This window comes from Scomber scombrus, chromosome 3 (assembly GCF_963691925.1).
Source record: "Scomber scombrus chromosome 3, fScoSco1.1, whole genome shotgun sequence".
NCBI lineage: Eukaryota > Metazoa > Chordata > Actinopteri > Scombriformes > Scombridae > Scomber > Scomber scombrus.
In genome coordinates, this window is record NC_084972.1 from 11,161,864 (window position 1) to 11,184,286 (window position 22,423).

Here is a 22,423-nt window from a genome sequence, read left to right on the forward strand (position 1 = left end):
ATGTGTGTATCTCGGCTGGTTTTGCTGCTGGGGCTGCTTCTATGTGTGGGGGCTCAGCTGTCCAACGCCCAGCACTGGTCCCATGGTTGGTATCCAGGAGGCAAGAGGGAGCTGGACTCTTTTGGCACACCAGAGGTCAGGACCCAGTGTTTGTGTGTGCCAGTGTGCAACGTTTGGTCATTCACTGAGCATTTTCTGTTGAGAATGGAGATATTTGTAATCTCATTACTTTTTCCTCATATCTCCACTGTTTCTCAGATTTCAGAGGAGATCAAACTGTGCGAGGCAGGGGAATGCAGCTACTTGAGACCCCAGAGGAGGAGTTTTCTGAGAAACATTCTTGTAAGTCAAAAACAGAGACTAACAATACCCTGTTTAATGTAATTTCATTCCAGTGCAAACAATAGCTGCCTAATGCCTCATAGTAATACTAATTGATCTAGTAATGCCTTTTTTAGTACATAAATATCTGTCGATATAATGTCCTTGGTTGGTTTTAATAAAAAAATATTATAAATCATCTGTAGATGCCATCCTAATGACATAATATCTCACATATTTACTGGCTGGACATAAAAACAAAAAGTTTTACTAAAGCAGTAAGGCTTACTGCATTGAGTATATTGTGTGACTGACTCTCATGTTATACCAAATGGCTGTCTTCACAGTTGGATGCCTTAGCCAGAGAGCTTCAGAAGAGAAAGTGACAACTTTCCATCCGTCACTGCTTTTCTACTGAGTGACCTGGCCCTCCTCTTCAGTGTGTGTGTCTTGACTTGTAACAGCTTTATGTTGATCTGTCATATTTATTATATTTGTCAGTAAATTTGTACTTCAGCATTAGTCGGATTCTTCTTGTGGAAAACAAATGTTGAAAATATGTCCCATAATAAAGTAGTCTATTTTGATATTAATTTATTTTTTTATTCATTTTTGGTCTCCAGGGTTGTCTGTGGCATATGGTGTGAATATATTTCAAGGATGTACATAATGTAGAAGTATAAATAAAGTAATGCCACCTTTATCAGATAGAAATCATGGAAACTGACAGTTTCCTGAATTTAACAATATGACTTACTCAGATCAGTTTAATTCAAAGGTTATATTCAAATACAAAAGACCATATTTGTCTTTTATCCAATATCAAATAAAAACATATAAATATAAAGATGCATTTAAAATATGCATCTGCATCTTTAATCACTTTTAAAACCAATTTCAAAATATGATCATTTATTTATGAAAATGATTTTAAGGCACATATATGCAGTAGAGGGCGGCACTACTACATGTTTGGTTCAAACAGACAGAAGAACTTTAGTGCGCATGCGCCGAACAGATAGGGAAAACGATGGACGACAGAAGTGTCTGTACTCCGCATATTGCGGAGTCAGACGCTCAAAACATCACTATCAGTACCCCTATTGCGGCTTCTGCCACAGATGCTGACAAAGTAATAAACACTAAAATAGATAGTACCCAGGTTGAAGGTGAGTTTTGTCTAGAACGTGAAACTTCAGCCGTATTGCTCTATACCTGTCGAGCCAACGTTAGCTTTGTAGCTAACTGGCTAGCCACCTCAACTCGCTAGCTCTTTAGCTTACGACGCTAATGTCACTTACTAACGTTTGGAGTTACTTAACATTTAATACCGTCCGTGCGTGTAGGACTCGTGAAAGGTATAGCCCAATAAAACACAATTTTACTCCTTAGACCATCCTGATAGGGAAACCGTCAAAAATGAAGAGGTTGCTCGTTAATTCAGGCCTGGAAGTGGTTGGACGGCTGCTGCTGATTTTGCGAGCTAACTTGTGTTCACACTCAGCCCCCAGCCCGAACAGCGTTTAATCATAGAAATAATCTGGATACCACAAGTAGACCTATACAGCAGGTCGAGGTAATTAACATACCATTTAGTTAGTGACTGACCTAAATGTCAAACTTGTCTCAGGCAATATATTGTAACGTTGTCAGTATATACTAAATCAGTCAAAACAATTAACTGAAATTTAAAAAACAAAACAAAATCATTATTGGCTAAATCTGGAGTATAAAATGTAAAATTAAAAAAAAGATGCCGTACTCTCAGATTGACTGAGTATGAATGATCACAAACTTTACAGACATCAGCTGTCATTCAGTCAAAAATGTCCATCTGTCCCTTGTTTACCTGTAGAATAAAACTTATCAATATTGTGGATATAAAACATTTCCTCTTATTCAACATCTGTACACATACTTTGAGATACGCTATCTTCAGTCTGTTTTCTTTTTAACTGCTACTGTGATAATCATTTGGTAAGTACAATATTTGAAATGTATCCGCAGACATTTCAATCAATTTCAAAGCTTATATAGTTTTATATATAGTTTTTGTACTTGCAGATTAGATTAGGTTGCCCTATAGATAATTAGGTACAGATATTGTATTTGAGTGTATAATTGTATTGCAACATACAGTCGAGGTTGGCAAGTTAAACTTCTGCCAGCACACTATGTAGACTGGCAGTATTTAATATTCCTTACTTCCAATGCATTATTTTGCTTCCCTTCAGCTTTGCACTTGATTGTGCTACAATGGTTATTTTCAGTATTGATTAATATATCAGTTACTTTGTGACTAAGTCGTCAATCATTTAATCACAATGACAAAACCAGTAACAATTGATCATAGTAAATTATCAAATGAAAGATTTCTCATTTATTTTTTTGCTGATCAAAAACCCCTAAAATATTCATTTTAAAAAATGTGACTATATATGGACAAAAGGCAAGTGTTTATTTGCAGTCAAGACACTAAATTGAACATATTTATTTAAAAAATCAATAACTTAATAATTTAAACTGTTAACATTTTTAACAATATTTTTTTTGTTGATTGGCTAGCTGATTAATCAACTGATCATTTGAGTTTTAGATACAATTTTTCAGTGAGAGTTAGCATCAGGTCATAAAAGCATATTTATAAATCATGTCCTATCGTCAACTCAATACAGGATACAGTCTCAAACCATGAGCCACACCATGTCATTGTTCAGTAATTTAGACCAGTAGTAATTTATGGCAAAGTTGTTTTAACAGTAATAGCTCCTATTTACTGTCATTTTGACAGAATTTTAAAAATGAAACTGAACTCACTACACAAACTGTTTCTTAATTTTGGAAAATGAGCCACAGCAGTTCCAACTAAACATATGCTCAACAGGGAGAGGTAGATAACCATGGCCTACATTGTGCCACAATGTATTCAAGGATATAGTTTGTTTCATGGAAAAATACCAAATCCACCATGTACTCAACAACAAATTTGCTTCTTTAAAGGACATGAAGCATAACTTTGGTTCATAAATCAAACTGGTTCTCACCATTCCAGCTGAATTGGTGCAAAATATGTCCGTCTACTCTGAGCTTTCACAGGTCACATTCACAAAGTGCTTCATATTATTAGATTTACTTGTAACCAAGCCATATTAAAAATATATGTAATATTACCATTAAATGAACATCGTCAATACAACTTACTAAAATTCACAAGCCTGTTTTAAGTATAACATATTGTTGATACAGGAAACCACTTTGAGTAAGCTTTCAAATTCAACTGTGTTTGGCTGACTTTAAGTCTTACATGATTGTTTTGCCTGACGGTTGTAAAAAATTTTTTTGCATTGAATGTTGGATTTGGGTATTTTAGTAGGCTAGTGCATGTTTAAAGTGATCATGATCAGAGCACGATATACTTCTGAGGTCTCGTCAAAGTGGCTGACCTCCTTCCTGCCTTCAAAGGCTGCATGACGGCAGCAGTGCATTGAAACGTAAACATGCATCAGGTTCTGAGCAAGCAGTACGAGTGCAGTCAAGCATGAAGTCTGATTTTCTCACATGGTAGCAATTACGTACATGCAGCAAGTGTTTAGAGAAACACATTTTTATTTATTTTATTTAAGAATGCCACGTTTGCTGTCATCCTTAAAAATCCTATAGTTAGTTGATATATAAAATATTTTACAATGGTTAGTGTCTTTCTTAAAATGTGCTCAAAAGGGGGATCGTGAATCTTGTATCTGAATTATTGTGAAAGTCAATTGAACCTACACCTCTGATTTAGGATGAACCGCTACTCTTTCGGTACAGGAAGTTGTCTTTTAAGTATGTAATGAAGCTGTTGTCCTGTGCTCATCAGACTTTGTATTTTGGCCTATAAAATAATTTTGAGTATTTGGTGAGACCTTCCTTACATCCAGACAGTATTTAATATGCTGATTCAAATTTTGTCCCGACTAAAACTGTCTTTTATCAAAACCGTCCAATGTGACTTTTTTAGTACAGCTCTTTCACCGAATGTTAATTATGTAGTTTGTAGTTTTGTAGTTATGTATTATCTAATGTAGGTCATTGCATTATCTTGAGTTGCTTTGGTCAAAAGTATCTTCCAAATGAATGTAATGTTAGTACATAGCTTATTACTTGGTCATCATGCTTAATTAATATATAATCATCTCTGTCTCTGTTCATTGTGGCTTAATTGTAACAATATGTTATGCCACACAGCAGACCAGAGTGAAGAGGAGCTCCTGAAAGGTCTGTTGACTGATGACTACTGCCATGTGTGTGAGGCTGTGCTGCTGTTTGAATCTCAGCGCCTGTCCCACTATGAGGTTTGTGCAGTTTCCAAGACAATAGTCATGGAAATGTGATGCAGTTTTATTGAGACTACAAGGTCAGAGCCTTTATAATAAAATGTCCTCTATCCCCTAACTGCAGGGAAAGAAACATGCCCAGAAGCTAAAGGTGTACCTGCAATCCAAGAGAACTGAGAAGACGAACAAAGAGCCTACTGGACCCCAGGTTTGCATTTGTTTGAAGATTTTACTATTAACATATTTAGATGGCATCCATGTCTGTAACATCAACCAATGAATATAACAGTACAGTGAAATTAAACCATAATGCTCCAACCAGCCAGTGATCAGGATGCAAAAGGTAGTAACTGAAGTGCTGTTATAATATTCTTTTCATTACAACATGATCGTGTAAGAGAGAGGTGCACATAATAATACTAGTATAATTAATGGAAATGTAAGAATAATGGAGAGTTAATAGTGTAGTGGATGGATGCAGAGCACTGACTGCTGTAAGGAATGAAGGTGCCAAGTCCCAACTGTGAGTGCCAGCACAAACATTTTAAACTAAATAAAAGCAGACACAAGTAGCAATGGAGAGTAAATACAAAAGGAGTGATGTGATTGAACTTGGAATGATCTTATACGTCTTTATTATTTACTGCTTTATTTAATATCATTATTTTGTGTCAGAAAGCATAAATCTGTCTTGTGCATGATTTTTGCAGTGGATCATGATGGCTGATAAGGACCGTTTCTGTGAGATGTGTAACATGGTGTTTAGTTCTCCCGTTGTGGCAAAATCACATTACGAAGGCAAAGTCCACAACAAAAATCTCCATAAACAAGGTCCTCACCCCTCAGGCAAGTGTAGTGTATTTATAAATAAAAAGTTTTAGTGATCTAAGTGACAATATTTACAGATTAACACTACATATTAAAATAGAGTATGATTAATCTCAGTGCTCCAGCTCTGCTTACATTTAGAGGGTCAACCACAAATTCACTTAAATGAATAATTTCTCATTGCACTTACAGACAGGTACACAGAGGTGTGTACTTCACCAAGTCTGACTCAGGATTCTGGTAATGCTGACCAGCAATCTGCCTCAGAGGGTGATATGGAGCATCCTCTGGACCCAACACCCGCCGCAGCCAGCACAGAGGTGGATCTGAAGGACTCTAACAAGTACTGTGCCCTCTGTGTGGCCTCCTTCAATAATCCGCAAATGGCTCTGCAGCACTACAATGGACGCAAACATCAGAGGAACAAGGCTAGACAGGAGCTGCTCAAAGAGCTTGGAGATAATGTTCAACAAGGTAACACAGAAAGGGTTGTAATGCAAAGGGCTTCAGACCCTGCAGGGATCAAATTAAGATTTTATCAGTGGCACACCGTTATACTGAGCATATTAAGCTCAGTGGCAAAATTGATTTGAAAAAAAATAGTTGAGTTGCATTTTTCCTTTGTTAGACACACTTAAATATCACACACACATCTTAAATATAACTGAGATGCAATGCGGTAAATACTATCAATAGACGTTGGCAACCGAATGAAACACATAAAAAGGAAATAACAGATTAGTGCCCAGTAAACAAAAAAAGGAGATGAATTTGCTTCCAAGTCTCCTAAAACAACACGGAAACTCCCTTCAGCCATGAAGATTTTATTCCATCAGGGGTAGCAGGAATAGGTAGGAGATCAGCAGGTAGGTGTGAACTTGATAGCCCACTTGACAAGAGGCAGTCTTATTGTATTGTTAATTTATAACATTGCAGAGTTTAAGTTAGTCAGTGACTGTTTGCAGTTCTTACACAGTGACAGTATTTCCAGTTTATGTGTGCATCTACTGTGTCGTAATTAAATGAAAAACATACAAAGGCAGTTACGTAGCTTTTGCGCATTAATAATTTTTTTGGGGGGTTTTGTGACTTGAATTGTCCATGCTGCATTTAAATCAAACCAATTTTTAGTTGATTTAGAAACTTGCTAGACACTAACTAGAATGATAAGAAAGCCGTACTGTGTATTTGAGTGATTAAAATTCATTATTTCATATTGTATTCCTCATTCACCTCCTCACCCACCGTATGTTTGTCCGCAGCTGACTCCCTCATGTGTCAGATGTGTAGTGTGCAGTTTAACTCTGTGGAGATGTACCAGGCCCACATGCAGGGAAACAAGCATCAGATCAGGTAAGATCAAGAATTTGAGGACAAACACATGTCAACTGTTATATTTACACTCTCAATCTCTGCTACAATTCACTTCAATTTGATAAGATTAAAGCTGTAAGTAAAACAAGTCAGATTATCATTTTCATCTCAACTCTGCAGCTGAATGTAGCGTTTATGCACTTTTAGTTAATTGTTCTGGTTTTCAGCACACTGACCGTGGATGGTGTGATGCATACATAGATGGGCTGTTCCCACACTGAATATTGCAAACTCCATGTGAACATAAATGTTTTCCTGGCGGAGACTGTCTTGGATTTTTCTTTTTCAGTATTTAGTGTATGATCCACCTTTCCTATTGGCATATAAACTGCACCCTTAAATGGACATACTGCTGTGTGTCTGCTGCATGTAGATGTAGGGAATGATTTGATGACCTGTTAAGTTAAGGCAGTTGATAAACTGTTGTTTTTTTTTTTTTATAAGTTTCTGTATGTTTATGTTTCTGCTCTGATAATGTGGCTTTAGTTTGATTTCATTCATTGCTTGATCGAATAGTAACTAAATCCATGTTAATATGTTCTTGAACAGGGAGAAGAAGGTCATTGACCTCTGCAAATCTCAACAGAAAGCCAACAGCACATTTGCAGATGAACTGGCAGATTACATTCAGGTCCAGAAGGCTCGAGGAATCGTCCACAAGACCGGCCATGTTCCTTCATCTGCCGACGCTGAGACGGAGGATGAGGAAGACGAACAAGAAGAGTTAAACCAGGAGGATAGCGTACAACTGAACAAACCTATGCCCAGCCTTCCTCCCACCTCATACCCTCCTCCTCCTCCTCCTCCACTTCCTCCTCCTCTTCCTTTTCCTCCTCCTCACGCCGACCCTGGATGTTTCTACCCAGCTGAAGGGTGGCGTCTTCCATATCAGGGCCCACCGTGGCCGTCTTGGGGCTGGGACTCCAGCTGCCCTCCTCCAGTCCTCCCACACTCAAATTCTCCACAGTTCACTAGTTGGCCTGTAAAGAGAAAGAGGCGCAGAAAGCAGTCAAGCTCTTCCTCATATACAACCACCTCATCATCTTCCTCTTCCTCATATTCTTCCTCCTATAGCAGTAGCCCAAGTGACAGTGACAGCAGCGAACACAGGCGAAGAGAAAGGAGGAAGATTAGAAGATACAGAAGGAAGAGAGGCAGGAGGGCAAGAAATGAGGACTCGGATAAGGAAGAGAGGAGGGGGAAGCAACGGAGGAGAGTAAGAAATAATGACTCAGAGGAGAGAAGGAAAGACGATTATGGAGAGTCAGAAGAAAAGAGGATAAAAAAGCGAAAACATCACGGCAAGCAGAGAAGACGAGAAAAGAAATCCCGGGATGAGGAGTTTGAGGAGGAAGGAGGGGAAAGGGTGACTGACAATTTACAGCCAGAAGAAATGACAGAAAATAGAAAAGAGACTGAGGTGCGCATTCAGGCTGAAATTAATGTTGAGCAGCGGGAGGGCGAATGGGATGAGCCAGCCAAACCCAAATACAGGAGAGAGAAGAAGAAAGCGAAAGAGAAAGCAGACACAAGGACGGAGGAGGAGAAGCTTTGGGATGACTCCATTCTAGGCTGTTAAACTTAAGAGACCCAGTTTAAGTCTTTTTTCTGAACTGCTGACATTTAAGCAAAACATTTAAGTTATGATTAGCATGAAAATCTCAAAAATTGTATATTAAAATAATCATGATAGTATTTAACAAAGCTGTTTCCCCGGTCAGCCTCGGTAGCCCAACAGTGTTGTTCTCCATAGGTGTGCTAGCTGGCTAGCAATGTTTATGCATTCACCTTTTTTCAGTGTGTTTGAAGGAGTTTCTCACACATACCCACAACTATATCAGCTTTATTTTTCACTATGACACTTGATAATGTCTTTAAGTGAGTTCATGTGCACAGTTATTATTTGTTGGTTGTAATTTTTTTTAAATCTCATATTATTTTCTTGCCTATCATTTGAAATGATCAAGAAAAGAAGTCCTCTTGATCTCTTATCACACCAATAAGTTAAATTGTGTGTGATTATGTATTTGCACCTGTCAAGGATTTGTTAGATTGTGATACCTTTGGCAGCCTATGATTGGCGCTGTTGAGCTTCAGCCAGCGCATTAGTAAAGACAATAAAAGATAATTGTTTAAAGCTTAGCCATTTAATTTCCTTTGAAGCTGTTTGTGGTTTGACTCAGGCAGATAGACCGATGGGTGGAGGAGGGCTGTTAAAGAGGATGTAGAGAAACTCAACGTATGTCAGAAACAGGAGAGTGCTAAGACATTGCATATCATTGCATTTGTCTGTTTGTTGATGTGTGTATTTGTGTATTTGCACATCAAAACAGCACATTGGGGTCAGACAGGTGCAAAAGTTCAAACGGGGACAGCGCTTCACAAACTTAAAGATTCCTGTTCAGATGCAGTCAGTGATGAATTAAACACAAGCAGTTGAGGATTCTTCAAGATAACTAAACAGAGGCAGTTTGCGAACAAACAGGTGACATTGCCGGCCATGGTTGTAATAAAAAGTAGGGGAAATAGTTGTATTTGTTAATTCCAAGTATTCTCACAGTTCATAAGGATCTGCGGTAAACAATGATGGTGATACAGTAGTCCACGTACTAAAGGTGGCCAGACTTAAGCTGTTTGATCTCTTCGGAACTGCATCCTCAAACCAAAATTCATGTTTCATCACCTTTTAAAATTCTTTACGTTGTTCACAGATTTCATGAACCTGGATGCATTATCTAGTTTGACTTTGTGAAAATTGAGATTTCTAGAAAGAAGTTTTAAAATTCAGCTAGCTGAAGGCACTATGGGCTTTAAGAACAGACTGAAGTGGTGGTCTGGTATTTGTAAATGACTGACAGGATGATGCACAGACCTGTTGGAAAAGGAGAACAAAGATAACAAGAATGCTCATTAATATGAGGTGTAAATGCAAAGGTGTGTTTCGACCAGGAGTTATGATCAAATGTTAATACCAGATAAAGAAAGGTAGTAAAATTGCGGTTACATGGAAACAACTACATTGAAATAGTTGAAGCTTGTTAGCGTTTAAAAGTTAAATACACTGTAGATGAGATCCAAGAAAATTCAACATGTGACATAATATGAACATGGCTGATGAGAGGTGTAGAGAAGAGAAATGAGAGGCAAACAACTTCTCAGCGTTTGACTGAAGCGAGAGGCCAACAAAGGCTTCATAGTTCAGCAATGTGTAAAGCACAGCTGTAAAGCCCCCTGAGATCTCCTGTTTTCAAAGAATCCTGTGGTCTCTCTCCCTGTCGCGCTCGAATCTTCGACCCCCGTATTGCTATGTGGTGCCCACATCCTCTCACTTGAAGACCCCCACCAGACCTTTCTACACCCTAACCTTACACATACATACACACAACAATCCACAGACACCACTCGGGTGATTTTTAAGCTGTCTTCCGTTTTATTAAGTTAGGAGTAAATTCTGAGTTCCACGGATAATCAGACATTTGAACAGTCGGCTCTCATTTTATGAGAATGATTGCGTCAAAATGACATAAATGCCAATCAATGGGACATATTCCCTTTAATGTGGAATAAAGTACTTGAAATTAGGGTTTAATGTAAGTAAGATATCAACTGCAAGGAAATCTTAAGTGCGTCTTCGATACTTTCAAATGCAGTGAACCACCACGAGTCATTGCCACTCATAAATGGCAGTATCTCTCCGACAGTCTGTTAGTGTAATTTTGGTTTGATGAATAGATGTCACTGTACCTCATGTTGTCTGGAATATCCACCAAATACAACAAACCTGACTGATTATTGTGAAATGTAGTTCTGACTTGAGTATTTCATTAATTGAGGAATAGATTGTCAGCATCGGCTAACGTTTCGATAATCAGTCTGATAAGTCATTCAGCAAAAATGTCAAACATTCACTGGTTCACATCATTTTAAATTAACTAACTTTGGGTTTTTCACTGATATTTGGAAAACAAGTAATCAGGAGTCATCTAAGGCTCTGGAAAACTACATTGTTTCACTATTTTTCTAAACAATGAATTAACTGGCAAATGATTCAATCATGAAAACAACTATCAATTTACTTGTTCCAAATTCACGTTTCTGAAAATGAACCTTGGCGGTCATGTTTTCATGCAGCATGTCAGTAACTGCTGGACGAAAATCAACTTGCATGCCAATCAGTCCGTCACCCCTTCATCTTTACTCGAAGCAAATTGAAGACAATTTGCTACTTTTTACAGATGGGTGTCTTCATTTGATTTGTACACAAAGTATATTCTGAGTTTTTAGTAAATTTAGATAATGAATGTCAATATTTCTTTAAAGATTTAAGCATTCATACGACAAGACATGGGCTGAGGAAAGTCCACTGTCAGCTGGAAAACTTCAGAAAGGTTTCACTATTAAATTTATTTTATTCTATTCTTAACTGAAATAAATGGATCTTTTCACAAATTATAAATATTCTGAATTCATATGATTTACTTTATAAAATTGCCATATGCCAGTGTTTCGTCCTTAAGCATCATTGTGTTTGGCATTGATGTTTTGTTAATGTATATCATTGTACTCTTGAAACTGCACTAAATGCAAAGAAGTAAGTGAAGTAATGTGGAAAAAACTGAAGCAGCTGTATACACACACCAGTTGATATTTTACAAAAATCTACAGTATTGTGGATCAAGGTTTGTGTCACTGATCCCTAATTTCCAGTTAATAGTTGAAGTTGAGACTCCGTACATAGGTGTTCCCTTGCCATGCATTGCAGTGAGGCATGAAACTGTATGTAGGACTCTGCTGAGCTCTAGGTCATGCATCTGGGCAGAGATCGCAGCACTGCAAACTGCTGCTCTGTGAATTGCAACTTTTGTTATTGCTTGATATGTGGTATCATATCAGCTCTGATCAAACATCACCACATCTTTTCAGGTGTTTGTCATGAGCTTTGAGCTGTGTATTTCTGCTTTACCAATCTGCATCTCTCGAAGGTGTAAACAATTTTTAATTCTTGGTTGCTTTTTTGTAGGCAAGAAGGTGAGAATGGATGGGTTAGCTTTCTTTTAATGCTTTACATGGTACCCCCCTTTTCTGCATTGTGTGTGTGTTATGTGTAAGTCCTCTTTCTGATAGGCCCTGTGTGTGTCACATTGGGGTGTTACCCTGACGACTCAGGGCCCTGTAGGCTCAGTTCCTCCCATCATCTCGAACAGATAGAAATCAGGAAAAGAAACTATCAGCACTGTCCCGCAGCTACCACTCAAGAGACACACACGCACGAATACACACTGGTGACCGGGCAAAATGTTCTCACTTCCCCTGGCATGGACACTGTTGACAGTATCTCTGTGGACGTCAGGTGAGTATTTTTCTTTCACTGTTGCTTTTATAAGGCACCAGCGTTCTTGATATCCTCTCTCAATCGGGCCTGTAGCGAGGGATGTGTTATTGTCTACTGAAACTGAGGATTGTCTGATCTCAGTTTAACCTAAATTATGTCTACATTAATCAAATACAGTCCTAACCATGAGTTGAGCTAAAATGATGAATTCATTGTTGACAGCCCAACCGATGTGCAGTTACAATCAGCCAGGAATGACGCAGCATTTGGTTCATTTGTTAAAACTATGATTGTTAAAATGTCATGGAAGTTGTAATTACTGAAATTACTGTAATTTTACAATTGTACTATAGTACTGACATAAGTTATTGATATCAATATGTTATAATATGGTGTGGGTGGAAGCTATATTGATTTTTAAAAATATGAGGGTAACAACACACACACACAACCTGTTTGTGCTCGATAGTAAGTCCATATCATGTCTATTTACATGTTTTTAGAAATATTATATCTCTATCGATCTATTAAAATTAATCATTTTTAACAATATTGTGGTTCATTGGGTTTTAAGATATTTGGAATATTCTTTAACGTTACGCAATTTGTATTTCATACATGTTGGCAAGGACAAACAAATCTTCCAACAGACTTCAGATTTCAAATAGAGGCAGGCTTTGAGCTGCCGCTTACATTTAGATATTTCATAAGACCTGCGATTGCAACAGGTAAATGCTGAAATACCTGACTCCAACACTCCAAAACACAAAAAAAGCCATGTGAACTGACTCTAAAATTAGATGAAATAGCTCTTACATTGCATAAGTGTTTAAGTAGTCTCACTATATAGCAACTTCAACATATAGAAGTTTCAAAATGTCACCTTCATAGAGGTTTTTTCGACCTTATTTCCATTCTTGCAACCCTTTTGGTGGTAGTTTTAGTATTTCTATATCATACTGGCGGTTACGATTGCACTTTCTATTGCCTTGCTTGACGCATGATAACTGTGTGTTTAAATCATAGTTCGTCATAATTTATTTAAGTTGGAGAAACTGCGCACGCATTGTTGCTAAATACTAAACCTCAAATCTTTCTAAAGACCAGCTGACGGAGTAGCCCTTTTGACAAAAAAAACAGCATTTCTTGGAAGTTAGGCATCGAGTTTGTAGTTGTATTATAGCTCCAAATGTTAAAGGTAGACTACCCAGAGCTCGTGAGCACTATGGAGCTGTTCAGTGTACCACAAATGTGCCCCTCTATCTCCACTCACAGGTTTGTGTCAGATCCTGAAAAACGGACCCCTCAACGTTCTCTACCCCAAACTCGGCCAAACAGAGGCTATTTACTGTGACTGTGTCATCATCCCCTGTGACTCTGTCTACTGGTTCCGCATCATCTCCCAAGATAAGAAAGTAGAGTACATTGGCAGTTACAACAACGCTGACCGTGTTTACTATAAGGATATAAATAAAAGTTCACGGTTCACATTCAACAGAAGGGGCAGTTCGTCCTTTTCGCTACGCATCAGCAATGTGTCACAAGAGGACACAGCGATTTATTCTTGTGTTCTGAAGGACAGGAAAAACAACGAAATGTGGATACCTGGGACTCTTTTTCTACCAGGAGGTTTGTATCCTGAAATCTCAAATGTTTGAGACTTAAGTGTTAAATGTCAGGCAGCACTGTGAATTCATTTGATAGGTAGAGGACTGATTGATTTCAGGTGCTAAATGCAGATCTGAACCAAACCTCTGCATTTAAATCTGTTGCAGTAAGGCATTCAACACAATATGGAGTTCAAATGATTATATGCCACGATATTTGTAATGTAACTACCACGGCCCAAGTTTGAGTTCATCCAGGCAACTTTGTCTCACGTCTCCCTCTAGTCTTATGTGTTCTACAGTATTAATCTGCACTATCTACTACCCTTTAAAATGGGTTTATTTATATTATGCTTACTAATTGAAAAATCATCACAGTTTAAGATGTACTGTAATTCTCAGGACTGGAGTGCTATTAGTCCTGACAAAAAAAATAATTTGCTATTAAGTTTCTTATTAAGCCATGCATGCATGATAATTATAGTACATATGTTTCTTTGGACTGTGATTGAGCACTTCTTTTCCAGATCATGGATAAAGACAAAAAATTACATCCGATAGACACAAAAATTGAGTGTATCCTATTTATCTTGATACGTCTATAGTGTTTATTAATCAATACGTGAATATCTTTGAGCTGAAAAGGAAAAGTCTGACGAAAAACTGTCTGCTGGCCTAAGAGCACTCTACTAGAGAGAATCTGTTGCGGAGATCCTGGTCAGAATCATTTCTGACGCTATTTAATGTGCGCTTGGAAAGCAACAAGCTGGATGAACTCATTGCCAGAGCAGAATGATAGGGAGCAATCTCATCTGTATCACAAAGACGTGGCTGATGAAGTGTCCTCTATACTTGTGTTTTTTTGTTTGGTTGTTTAGTCTCAAATGTCTTTTGTCATCACATCCGTACTATATATTACCTTTTTTATAAGTTCTTGTGTTGCTTTCAACAAGTTATATTTTATTTTATAATGTTGACGGGTATTGCTTTAATTTCTCTTGAAAAGATTCTTTACATTCTTTACCTGACAGTGACCCCTCCAACTGTACCACCTGTGACGAAAGCTAAAAAAGTTGTAAAACCAAGCTGTAGATGCAAGAAGAGTTCTTCACAGGGTAAGTTATTGAGAATGTTTCATTACAGGAAAAAGAGCACTTGTATGTATACTGTATAGTGTGTTGCTCTGTGAACATATGCATTATATTGCGATGATGTGAAAGCAACAGAAGTTTTCTACAGCCATTGTGATAACAGGTTGTACTGATGGTATTCACAATCTAATTATTGATTAAAATAGGTGACCACAATGCAACAAGATATACATTTAAATAAAACCATGCACTATGTATGTGTGTTTGCTCCAGATGGCTGCGACTCACTGATTCTGTGGTCGTTGGTTGGATTAATTGCGGGCCTGGCTCTTGCGATCATCTGTACGCTGTATTACTTCAGCCGTAAGTACTCCTCCAGTTTAATGCACTAAATAATGTGAAGTCAGGTAAGGGAACGCACACTATTTGCAGAGGATCATTCAAAGCGATGCACCAAATTATTCTCAGGAATTGTCAAAACATTCACACAGCTGTCATGCTTTGAAATGTGTTTGAATGAAAAGACAATTTTATTGTGTCTGAAGTTTTTTTCTTTTGTTAAAACATGTTCTTGCTTACAGGGCTGCCCAAGAAATGTCGGCACCGCTTTGCAAAGTAAGTAGATTACTACAGATGGTCAAAATAGCTGTTATATTTTCTGTATAATACAAAATATTCCTTGGATTCTTTTATTTTGCTTCTTCAGTTGTATATGCTGTAATTGACCCATAGCTTAATCTCTTTCCTGGTATTTTTTCCATTAAGGACGAGGTAGAAGACCTGAAGTCCTCCATCAGCAGCTTATATTTGACTCAAAGTATGTACCTTATGTGCGTAATGGAAATAAATATATATGTTTGATATTTATCCCCATACAAAATGTTTTCAGGTTTAAGTAAAATAGACAAAAGAAGTTGTGTATGCTGTAGGAATATGAAAAATCTTTCATACCCATTAAAACTTGCTTCTGTGATTGCAGCGGTGGAAGTCCAGTCCTGTGGACCATAAAGAACATGATTCACTTTGAGGATCTGCGCTGTTCACATTGTGTCATGTTTATTTACAGTGAAATGTTTGCTCAGCCAGAGTTTCATGTTTTCAACAGCAGCCATGTAACATATTGTAATATTTTGACTGTTTTTGTTACAAATATCATAAAATCAGTTCCACCAAGTTCAGTCCTAAATTCTGTGCTGTAACTTGTCACCTATAATATGTTTGAATTGTCAATAAACAATATGCAGGTTATATCATTATTATAGTTATATTATATAACTTTTTTCAATTCAGCAGGATCTGTAGCTTTGGTTTTTAGATTACAACAGGCCAGTGCTTTTTTTTCAGAGCACATATTGTTGTGTACTTCAACAGAGAAATCTCATTTGTATTTTTATATTCAAAAAGCAGGCAGACCACAAAACAGATGGATAAAGATACTGTACAGTATTTGTGTTTTGTTCTGTTCTGTAATTATCTGTGTGTGTCTTTTACAATATTTGTATGCATTTTGTTCACATATATATCTTAAATAAAAGGGTCAAGTTTATTTTTTTAAATTCTGCACAAGTCTGTTAAATAAAATTGTGTATTTCCAATCAATCACTGTGGCAGCAGACTTATTTTGATTTGAGTGATGGAAACCATTGCATTATCTGTTAATAAAGGCACCCAGAAGCAAATATCCTTTTCCCACAACGATACAGTGTGTCTTGTACATACAGAGTTACCCACAGACTTGATACCTTGCTCAAGGGCACTTTTGCTACAGCAGGAATAGTACAGGTGTAACCTCCAGCACAAATGCTGTGTATTTCTAATGACAGTTATGACTTGTGCACAGATAATTAAAGTAACTCAGTCGTCTTATGTTTCAAAATGTTTGTTGTATTATGTTGTACATCTGAAAGACGTCTGTGCGCATCTATGAAAGAGAAGAGAGGTTTGGAAGTGGGTGTTGTACTTCCATTGTCAATATTGTGTTTGGCGGAAGATGAGTAGGTGAGTGACAGGGTTTGGTTTCTTGCTTTACTTTTGATGTGTAAACTTACATCACACTCAGTTTCTGTTGAATTGCCCTCATTATATGCCAGCAAACTTTATTGTTAAAGTCTTTTTCAGACACCAGTCATTTTATGGCTCTCTTGCTCTCTCACTCTCACAACTCAGGCTACACACATGCACACCTGTGTGATTGAGAAGTGTAAAGAAACGACTGTGTTGGTGGTTGTTCGGGTCTCAAGGAGTGTGCGCGACCCTTTCCTGTGTGCTGGAGAGAGAGGAGACAGAGCTGTGTTCACTGAGATGCTATCGCTTCGCTCAGCTTTTGAGCTCTTCATCTAATCCCTGAAACAAAAAGACCACAAAAATACCACAGACCGAACCACAAGCACAGAGACACAGAGAGAGACAGAGCGTTACAGTTTTGAAATGAGAACACTGGAAGAAAAAATGAAAACTTTAAGACAGCTTTTTGTTGGTATGTTTTATTATGCATGATATAATACAATGTCGAATGCAGTCCAATTACCAAATGCATTGAAACACATTGTAAATGACTATACACATACAGTATATGTGTGTGTAAAAGTGTGTGATGGGGGGGCAGGCAGGTGGGGCTAGGGAAGGGTTATTCATGTATTCATTTATAATTCATAGTAAAGCAAAGCGCATTAAAGGGAGTTTCAATAATTAAACAAATAAATTCAACAGTTAACAGTGGTTATGTTAAATTAACAAAATCAAACAAATGCTCTATCAACACTATTTTCATTTTTTAAACTGCTGTTTTGTTGTACCACATACATACAAAAACAAATTAGTCTACACTTGTTTAGGAACAGTTACCCCTATTAATATAAATTGGTTGGACAATAATAATTATTTATATACATATATATATATATATATATATATATATATATATATATATATATATATATTTACAATGGAAATATTAGAAACATGTCTCAGTATAATGCAGTGCAGGTTCAACTGTACCACAAACTCCAGTCTCTGTAAAGACCACAAAGTTGAATCAACATACTTTCTCAGTTCAACACAAACCTGAGCATCATAAAGGAAGGATCTATTTCAGGGCTGTTGTATTAGACGGCATTAGGTAAATATAAGTTGAAGTGATTATCATCATCGTGTGTAAACGTTTGAGGAAATAATTTATTCATATCAGTTTCTGGAAACGTGAATGACTGCAGGTAGCAGCAGTAGACTTGTAGATCGTTTGTTACAGGGCTTTGAATTCTGCTGTTTTCTGATGATAAATAGAGATGTGTATTATTAAGGCTGTGTAAAAATGAAATACTAGCAAAGACTATACTATACCTTACATGTAACTATCCACAACAAATTTCGGTAACCATTTGTGTGTGTGTTGTATCGCACCACCCTCTGATGAATATATACCACAAAATTAATGTGGATTTCATTCAATTCAACTATCTGTTAAAAATGTAAAACTTCAAGGGAAACACTAAGGCATAGTTATCTCAGTGTTTGAAAGTTTAACAATTTTAATTTAGATTTTACCCGTTGATTATTTTCATTTAACCTTTGCTTTACCAGGAAGTCCCATTGAGATCAAAGATCTCTTTCACAAGAGAAACCTGGCCAATGCAGCAGCCGTGCAGAAAACACAGTGTATTAAAAATACAACGCATGATATACAAAAAACAACAATAAAACAAGAGCAGCTAATATGCCCTACTCTAATTAGATTCCTTGTTGAAGTTAACTATAAATTGTATGTGAAGGTGTTTCTCAGGGAAACAGAAACAAACAATAGCAGAGCAGATGTTGAACCGAAGTGGAATATCGTGTACATCAATTACATGACTGTGAAATGTAACTTCTGATATATATTACGTCTTACAAAAAAGATGTGAATTTCATATCATATCACATATATGATAACAGTTTACATGTGAAATGTGAGGCTTCATACTGAAAAAGACTAATTTTTCCTCTGCTATTTTTTTTGGCAAGAGCAAGTTTACACATGAATGAGTATAAATAATACATTTTAACAACATACAGCAGTCAGTATGTCAGTTCTGTAGTCTCACATTTAAAGCCATTACATTTAAATTATGCAACAAGAAAACACACAAGCATAATATAAAGGCAGTCATAAATGGTAACCATGTTTGACTTCAAGTATATGAATGTTAAGCAACAATGCTGAACCACACAAATACCACAACACCAGGCGATTTGTGATGAAATCCTGCAGAAAACATATTGTGTAATATGTCAGATTGTGCTTTATGGGATCAACTGTCACAGGATATGGTAAGAGTTGTATATTTCTAGATCAAATTCATGTCACTCATTATCTAAGTTAACAATCAGGTCGAGAGAGAGGGTCCACTGGATCAGTACGCTGTGTACAGTATATTCACATATGGAACACTGAATTAGAGTAAATTCCCTTTGTGCATCTATACCATGTCACATTGTATGCATTAAACATCAAATTCCAATTTAAACACATTTGCCGACCTAATCTCAGCTTTCTTTTCAAGAGGCAATTCAAGCTAATTTAGTGTAGACATTATTTGTCCAAGACCAAACATACACAGCACCATCCTAACAGGAAGTTTTGGTAACATAAGACATTATGATGTACCAAATTGCTCAATTTCTGAGCCCTCCATTTCTACTTACTTCTCTTTGATGCTCTCGGTTTCCTTTTCACAACTTCATGTCCCATAATGCCTGAAACTGCCAGTTCAGCAGCAGAGCAGTGACAGGTGAGCTGAACTGATGAAATAGTGAACAAACAATTGGTGTTGATTCTGATTTACTGGTATTAATTCTGCTGCTGTTTTCATAATGGAAGGATAACTCCTATTTTAATGTCAAGTTATTTTGGTGTTACTGCTCAGGGTCTTCTCTTTCTCACTGGCTTCCCCTGGTCGCCCACTGTACATCCACACATACACCAACACAAAAATGTAAGTTTCAGGTTGGAGACCCCCTGTGTGACTAAGATAGGGAAGCCCATGCAGGTGTGTTTGTGAGTGACTCAACCCTGAAACAGACAGATGGAAAGCTGAAGTGGGCTAACTGAGAACAGTTTGACTGGGTCTCCCCTCTATCAAAGAATTATCAACAGAATCCCCTGCTTACTGAAAACGATGCAAAACCTGAAACCGACACGGTTTCCATCACGGTTTCATTTGAAATAAATGTCAAAGTGATTCATGGAAAACAAAAAGTTCAATTAATAATTGGAATCTGAATTTTGACAGAATAATGTGAGATGGTAAAGAAAATGCTGAGCAGCACATTTTAAAAGAACACAATATTGTCTCTTTCTCTCTGTTAGTTTCTGTTTGTCTCTCTCCTCCCACCCATGGAACAGATAAATACGCCCACAACAAAGCAAAATGTCAGCATTTGTTGCCCATTACTAAATCGGTGCACTTACTTTCCATCACTGAACAGGAAACAGGACAGGTGTTGAGTTTTGTGCCTTAGCTGCTGTGGCTCTTCTCTGAAGGGAGTTTCACTTAAGTAGTGTTAGAGACAATTTCACATGAAAATTATTAATGTGTCACTGCTAGACCTTTCTGAGGGGCAGGCGAGACAAAGCTTGATTGTTGCTCGTTTAGAAGCTATGGTGTGTGCCTTTGTTAACCATGTGACATGTGTTCTGATTTAAAACTTGGGTCTCACTTTCAGTTTTGGTAATTATCACTAATGGTTGTGCTAATATTTTAAATACCAGTTCAGTCCCTGATTTACACTGTAGGCCTGTACTAGTTCTAAATTTCAAACACAGATGATCACACAGACAGTTTTGACAGTTTGGGTAGATAATGTTTTGGTTTTCTTTACTCTCAGGAGACCTTAAAGTGCTCTATGGACATTACGTGTCTCTCACCAGCTGTATTGTGTGTACAGAGGTGGGAGGTAACTAAGTATTTGTAATTTGTTACTGTACAAAAGTCAATTTTTCAGGTATCTGCACTTTACTTGAGTACTATTTAGTTTTCTGATGACTTTTTACTTTTACTTCCTACATTTGAACACAAATATCTGTACTCCCTACTCCTTACATTGTCAAAACAGGCTCATTACTTGTTTCAACCTCGGTGACATTATAAAAAGAAGACAAGACGTGCAAGTGATAGAAAACCAATCTTGAGCGGCTGCCCACGTCAAAATCTGCTACTGAAAGTCCCAACAATGTGTGCAGACAGGGCAGGAATATGACAGCAGCAGGAAGACTTCTACCGTATTAACACACGCTGTGCACTGTGCACAGTTTACAGAGGTTGATTATAACAGCAATCTGTGGCAGTAAATGAGTCACTGAGGAGCGATTAATGCAATTTTTTTTAAATTAATGCGTTATGCTTGGCATATATTATATTATATTATAATATATCATATTATGCGTTAACGCTGACAGCCCTAATAATTCTAATATTTATATATATCCTGTCTGAATTTTGGCTTTCAGCAGAACTAGACTGTGTCCCATCATTTTTTCTTTTTGTGCAAGTTGTTAACAAAAGAGGAAAACTATCCTATTTGTGTGCCGAGAACTTTTTCGTTTTGCCGAGTTATCAAAAGAAGTATTATGTATTATCATTGATGGTACAAAACCTTTTTAACTTCTTACTTTTGCTCTTAAGTAGACTACATTTCAGAGCCTGCACTTTCTTACTTTTACTTGAATAAAGGAGTTGAATCAGTACTTCTACGTTTACCTGAGTATTTTTTTACACAAGTATCTGTACTTCTACTTAAGTACAGAATGTGAGTACTTTTGCCACCTCTGTTTGTGTATCCTTCAGGTGTGACAAACGTGTTGTATGCATGTTGCACATTTTAGGAATATTGAAAAACCTCCATTACATACATCAATCGTTGTTTACTATCAGTCATCGTCTTTTTTTCCTTTATTAGAGCATTGCTGCGTATCTTGGTGCACAGACCAGTGAAATAGTGTGAAACCATTGTTAGGAATATGTATTGGACATAGACTGTACATAAAGAGTGACGTAGCGAGGTGTGACATCACCCATTGGGATGTATTAGAGCCAGTTTGAAGCGCAGGGTTGCTGCTTATAATCAGCACTATCTTTTCCGTTTTGAGCCAGGACCTGTCAGAGGCCTTTCATGCTCTGGAAATAGCTACGGCCTGCTACTTTGGGCTGAAAGGGAACATGAAGTGGTGCAGACTCCGGCTAATGAGCTACTTTAGCTTAATTCTGCTAACAGGGCAGGTATCCTAATCTAGAAATATTAAACTTACTGAAACATAGAAACAATAGTCTGACTCAGTCCTAGAGCTGGTGAGAGCAGCAGGTGAATGAACTGTTAATCAACACCCACATGGCAGACATCAACGCTACATTAAGTCTCGTGATTGAAACCATAATGACTTATTGAAAAAGTGTTTGACTTAGTATTTTAAATTTTTTTGAATGGGAGTCAATTGGAGACATGGATTTTTTTGGACCCAGCATCTGGTGGGCATCAATGGTATTACACTTTAAGGTACTTCTGAATTGGCTTTATGATAAT

At 37.3% G+C, this 22,423-nt stretch overlaps 3 protein-coding genes across 3 annotated transcripts; all 3 read left to right on the forward strand.

The window, feature by feature from the left end:
- gnrh2 (gonadotropin-releasing hormone 2) lies at window positions 1–707 on the forward strand. The gene is made up of 3 exons (XM_062416624.1): window positions 1–135; window positions 259–342; window positions 669–707. Exons 1-3 carry the CDS (start codon window positions 1–3, stop codon window positions 705–707), a joined length of 258 nt encoding a protein of 85 aa, XP_062272608.1.
- Window positions 708–1,351: 644 nt separating this feature from the next.
- zmat1 (zinc finger matrin-type 1) lies at window positions 1,352–8,901 on the forward strand. Its single transcript, XM_062416625.1, has 7 exons — window positions 1,352–1,490; window positions 4,549–4,655; window positions 4,762–4,845; window positions 5,348–5,487; window positions 5,662–5,939; window positions 6,728–6,818; window positions 7,389–8,901. Exons 1-7 carry the CDS (start codon window positions 1,352–1,354, stop codon window positions 8,416–8,418), a joined length of 1,869 nt encoding a protein of 622 aa, XP_062272609.1. The 3' UTR covers window positions 8,419–8,901.
- A 3,047-nt stretch (window positions 8,902–11,948) lies between these two features.
- cd8b (cd8 beta) lies at window positions 11,949–16,314 on the forward strand. The gene is made up of 7 exons (XM_062416037.1): window positions 11,949–12,189; window positions 13,447–13,800; window positions 14,810–14,893; window positions 15,143–15,232; window positions 15,451–15,484; window positions 15,635–15,686; window positions 15,849–16,314. The coding sequence occupies exons 1-6, from the start codon at window positions 12,135–12,137 to the stop codon at window positions 15,642–15,644; spliced, it is 627 nt and encodes a 208-aa protein (XP_062272021.1). The 5' UTR covers window positions 11,949–12,134; the 3' UTR covers window positions 15,645–15,686; window positions 15,849–16,314.
- Window positions 16,315–22,423: the final 6,109 nt, after the last annotated feature.

Excerpts from the sequence above, each read along its gene's own strand:
- gnrh2 (XM_062416624.1), top strand. The coding sequence starts at position 1 with ATGTGTGTATCTCGGCTGGTTTTGCTGCTGGGGCTGCTTCTATGTGTG. Across the intron at positions 136-258 it reads ACTCTTTTGGCACACCAGAG|ATTTCAGAGGAGATCAAACT; the intron begins GTCAGGACCCAG and ends ACTGTTTCTCAG. Across the intron at positions 343-668 it reads GTTTTCTGAGAAACATTCTT|TTGGATGCCTTAGCCAGAGA; the intron begins GTAAGTCAAAAA and ends CTGTCTTCACAG.
- zmat1 (XM_062416625.1), top strand. The coding sequence starts at position 1,352 with ATGGACGACAGAAGTGTCTGTACTCCGCATATTGCGGAGTCAGACGCT. Across the intron at positions 4,656-4,761 it reads AGCGCCTGTCCCACTATGAG|GGAAAGAAACATGCCCAGAA; the intron begins GTTTGTGCAGTT and ends CCCTAACTGCAG. Across the intron at positions 5,488-5,661 it reads GGTCCTCACCCCTCAGGCAA|GTACACAGAGGTGTGTACTT; the intron begins GTGTAGTGTATT and ends ACTTACAGACAG.
- cd8b (XM_062416037.1), top strand. The coding sequence starts at position 12,135 with ATGTTCTCACTTCCCCTGGCATGGACACTGTTGACAGTATCTCTGTGG. Across the intron at positions 12,190-13,446 it reads AGTATCTCTGTGGACGTCAG|GTTTGTGTCAGATCCTGAAA; the intron begins GTGAGTATTTTT and ends CTCCACTCACAG. Across the intron at positions 13,801-14,809 it reads GACTCTTTTTCTACCAGGAG|TGACCCCTCCAACTGTACCA; the intron begins GTTTGTATCCTG and ends TTTACCTGACAG.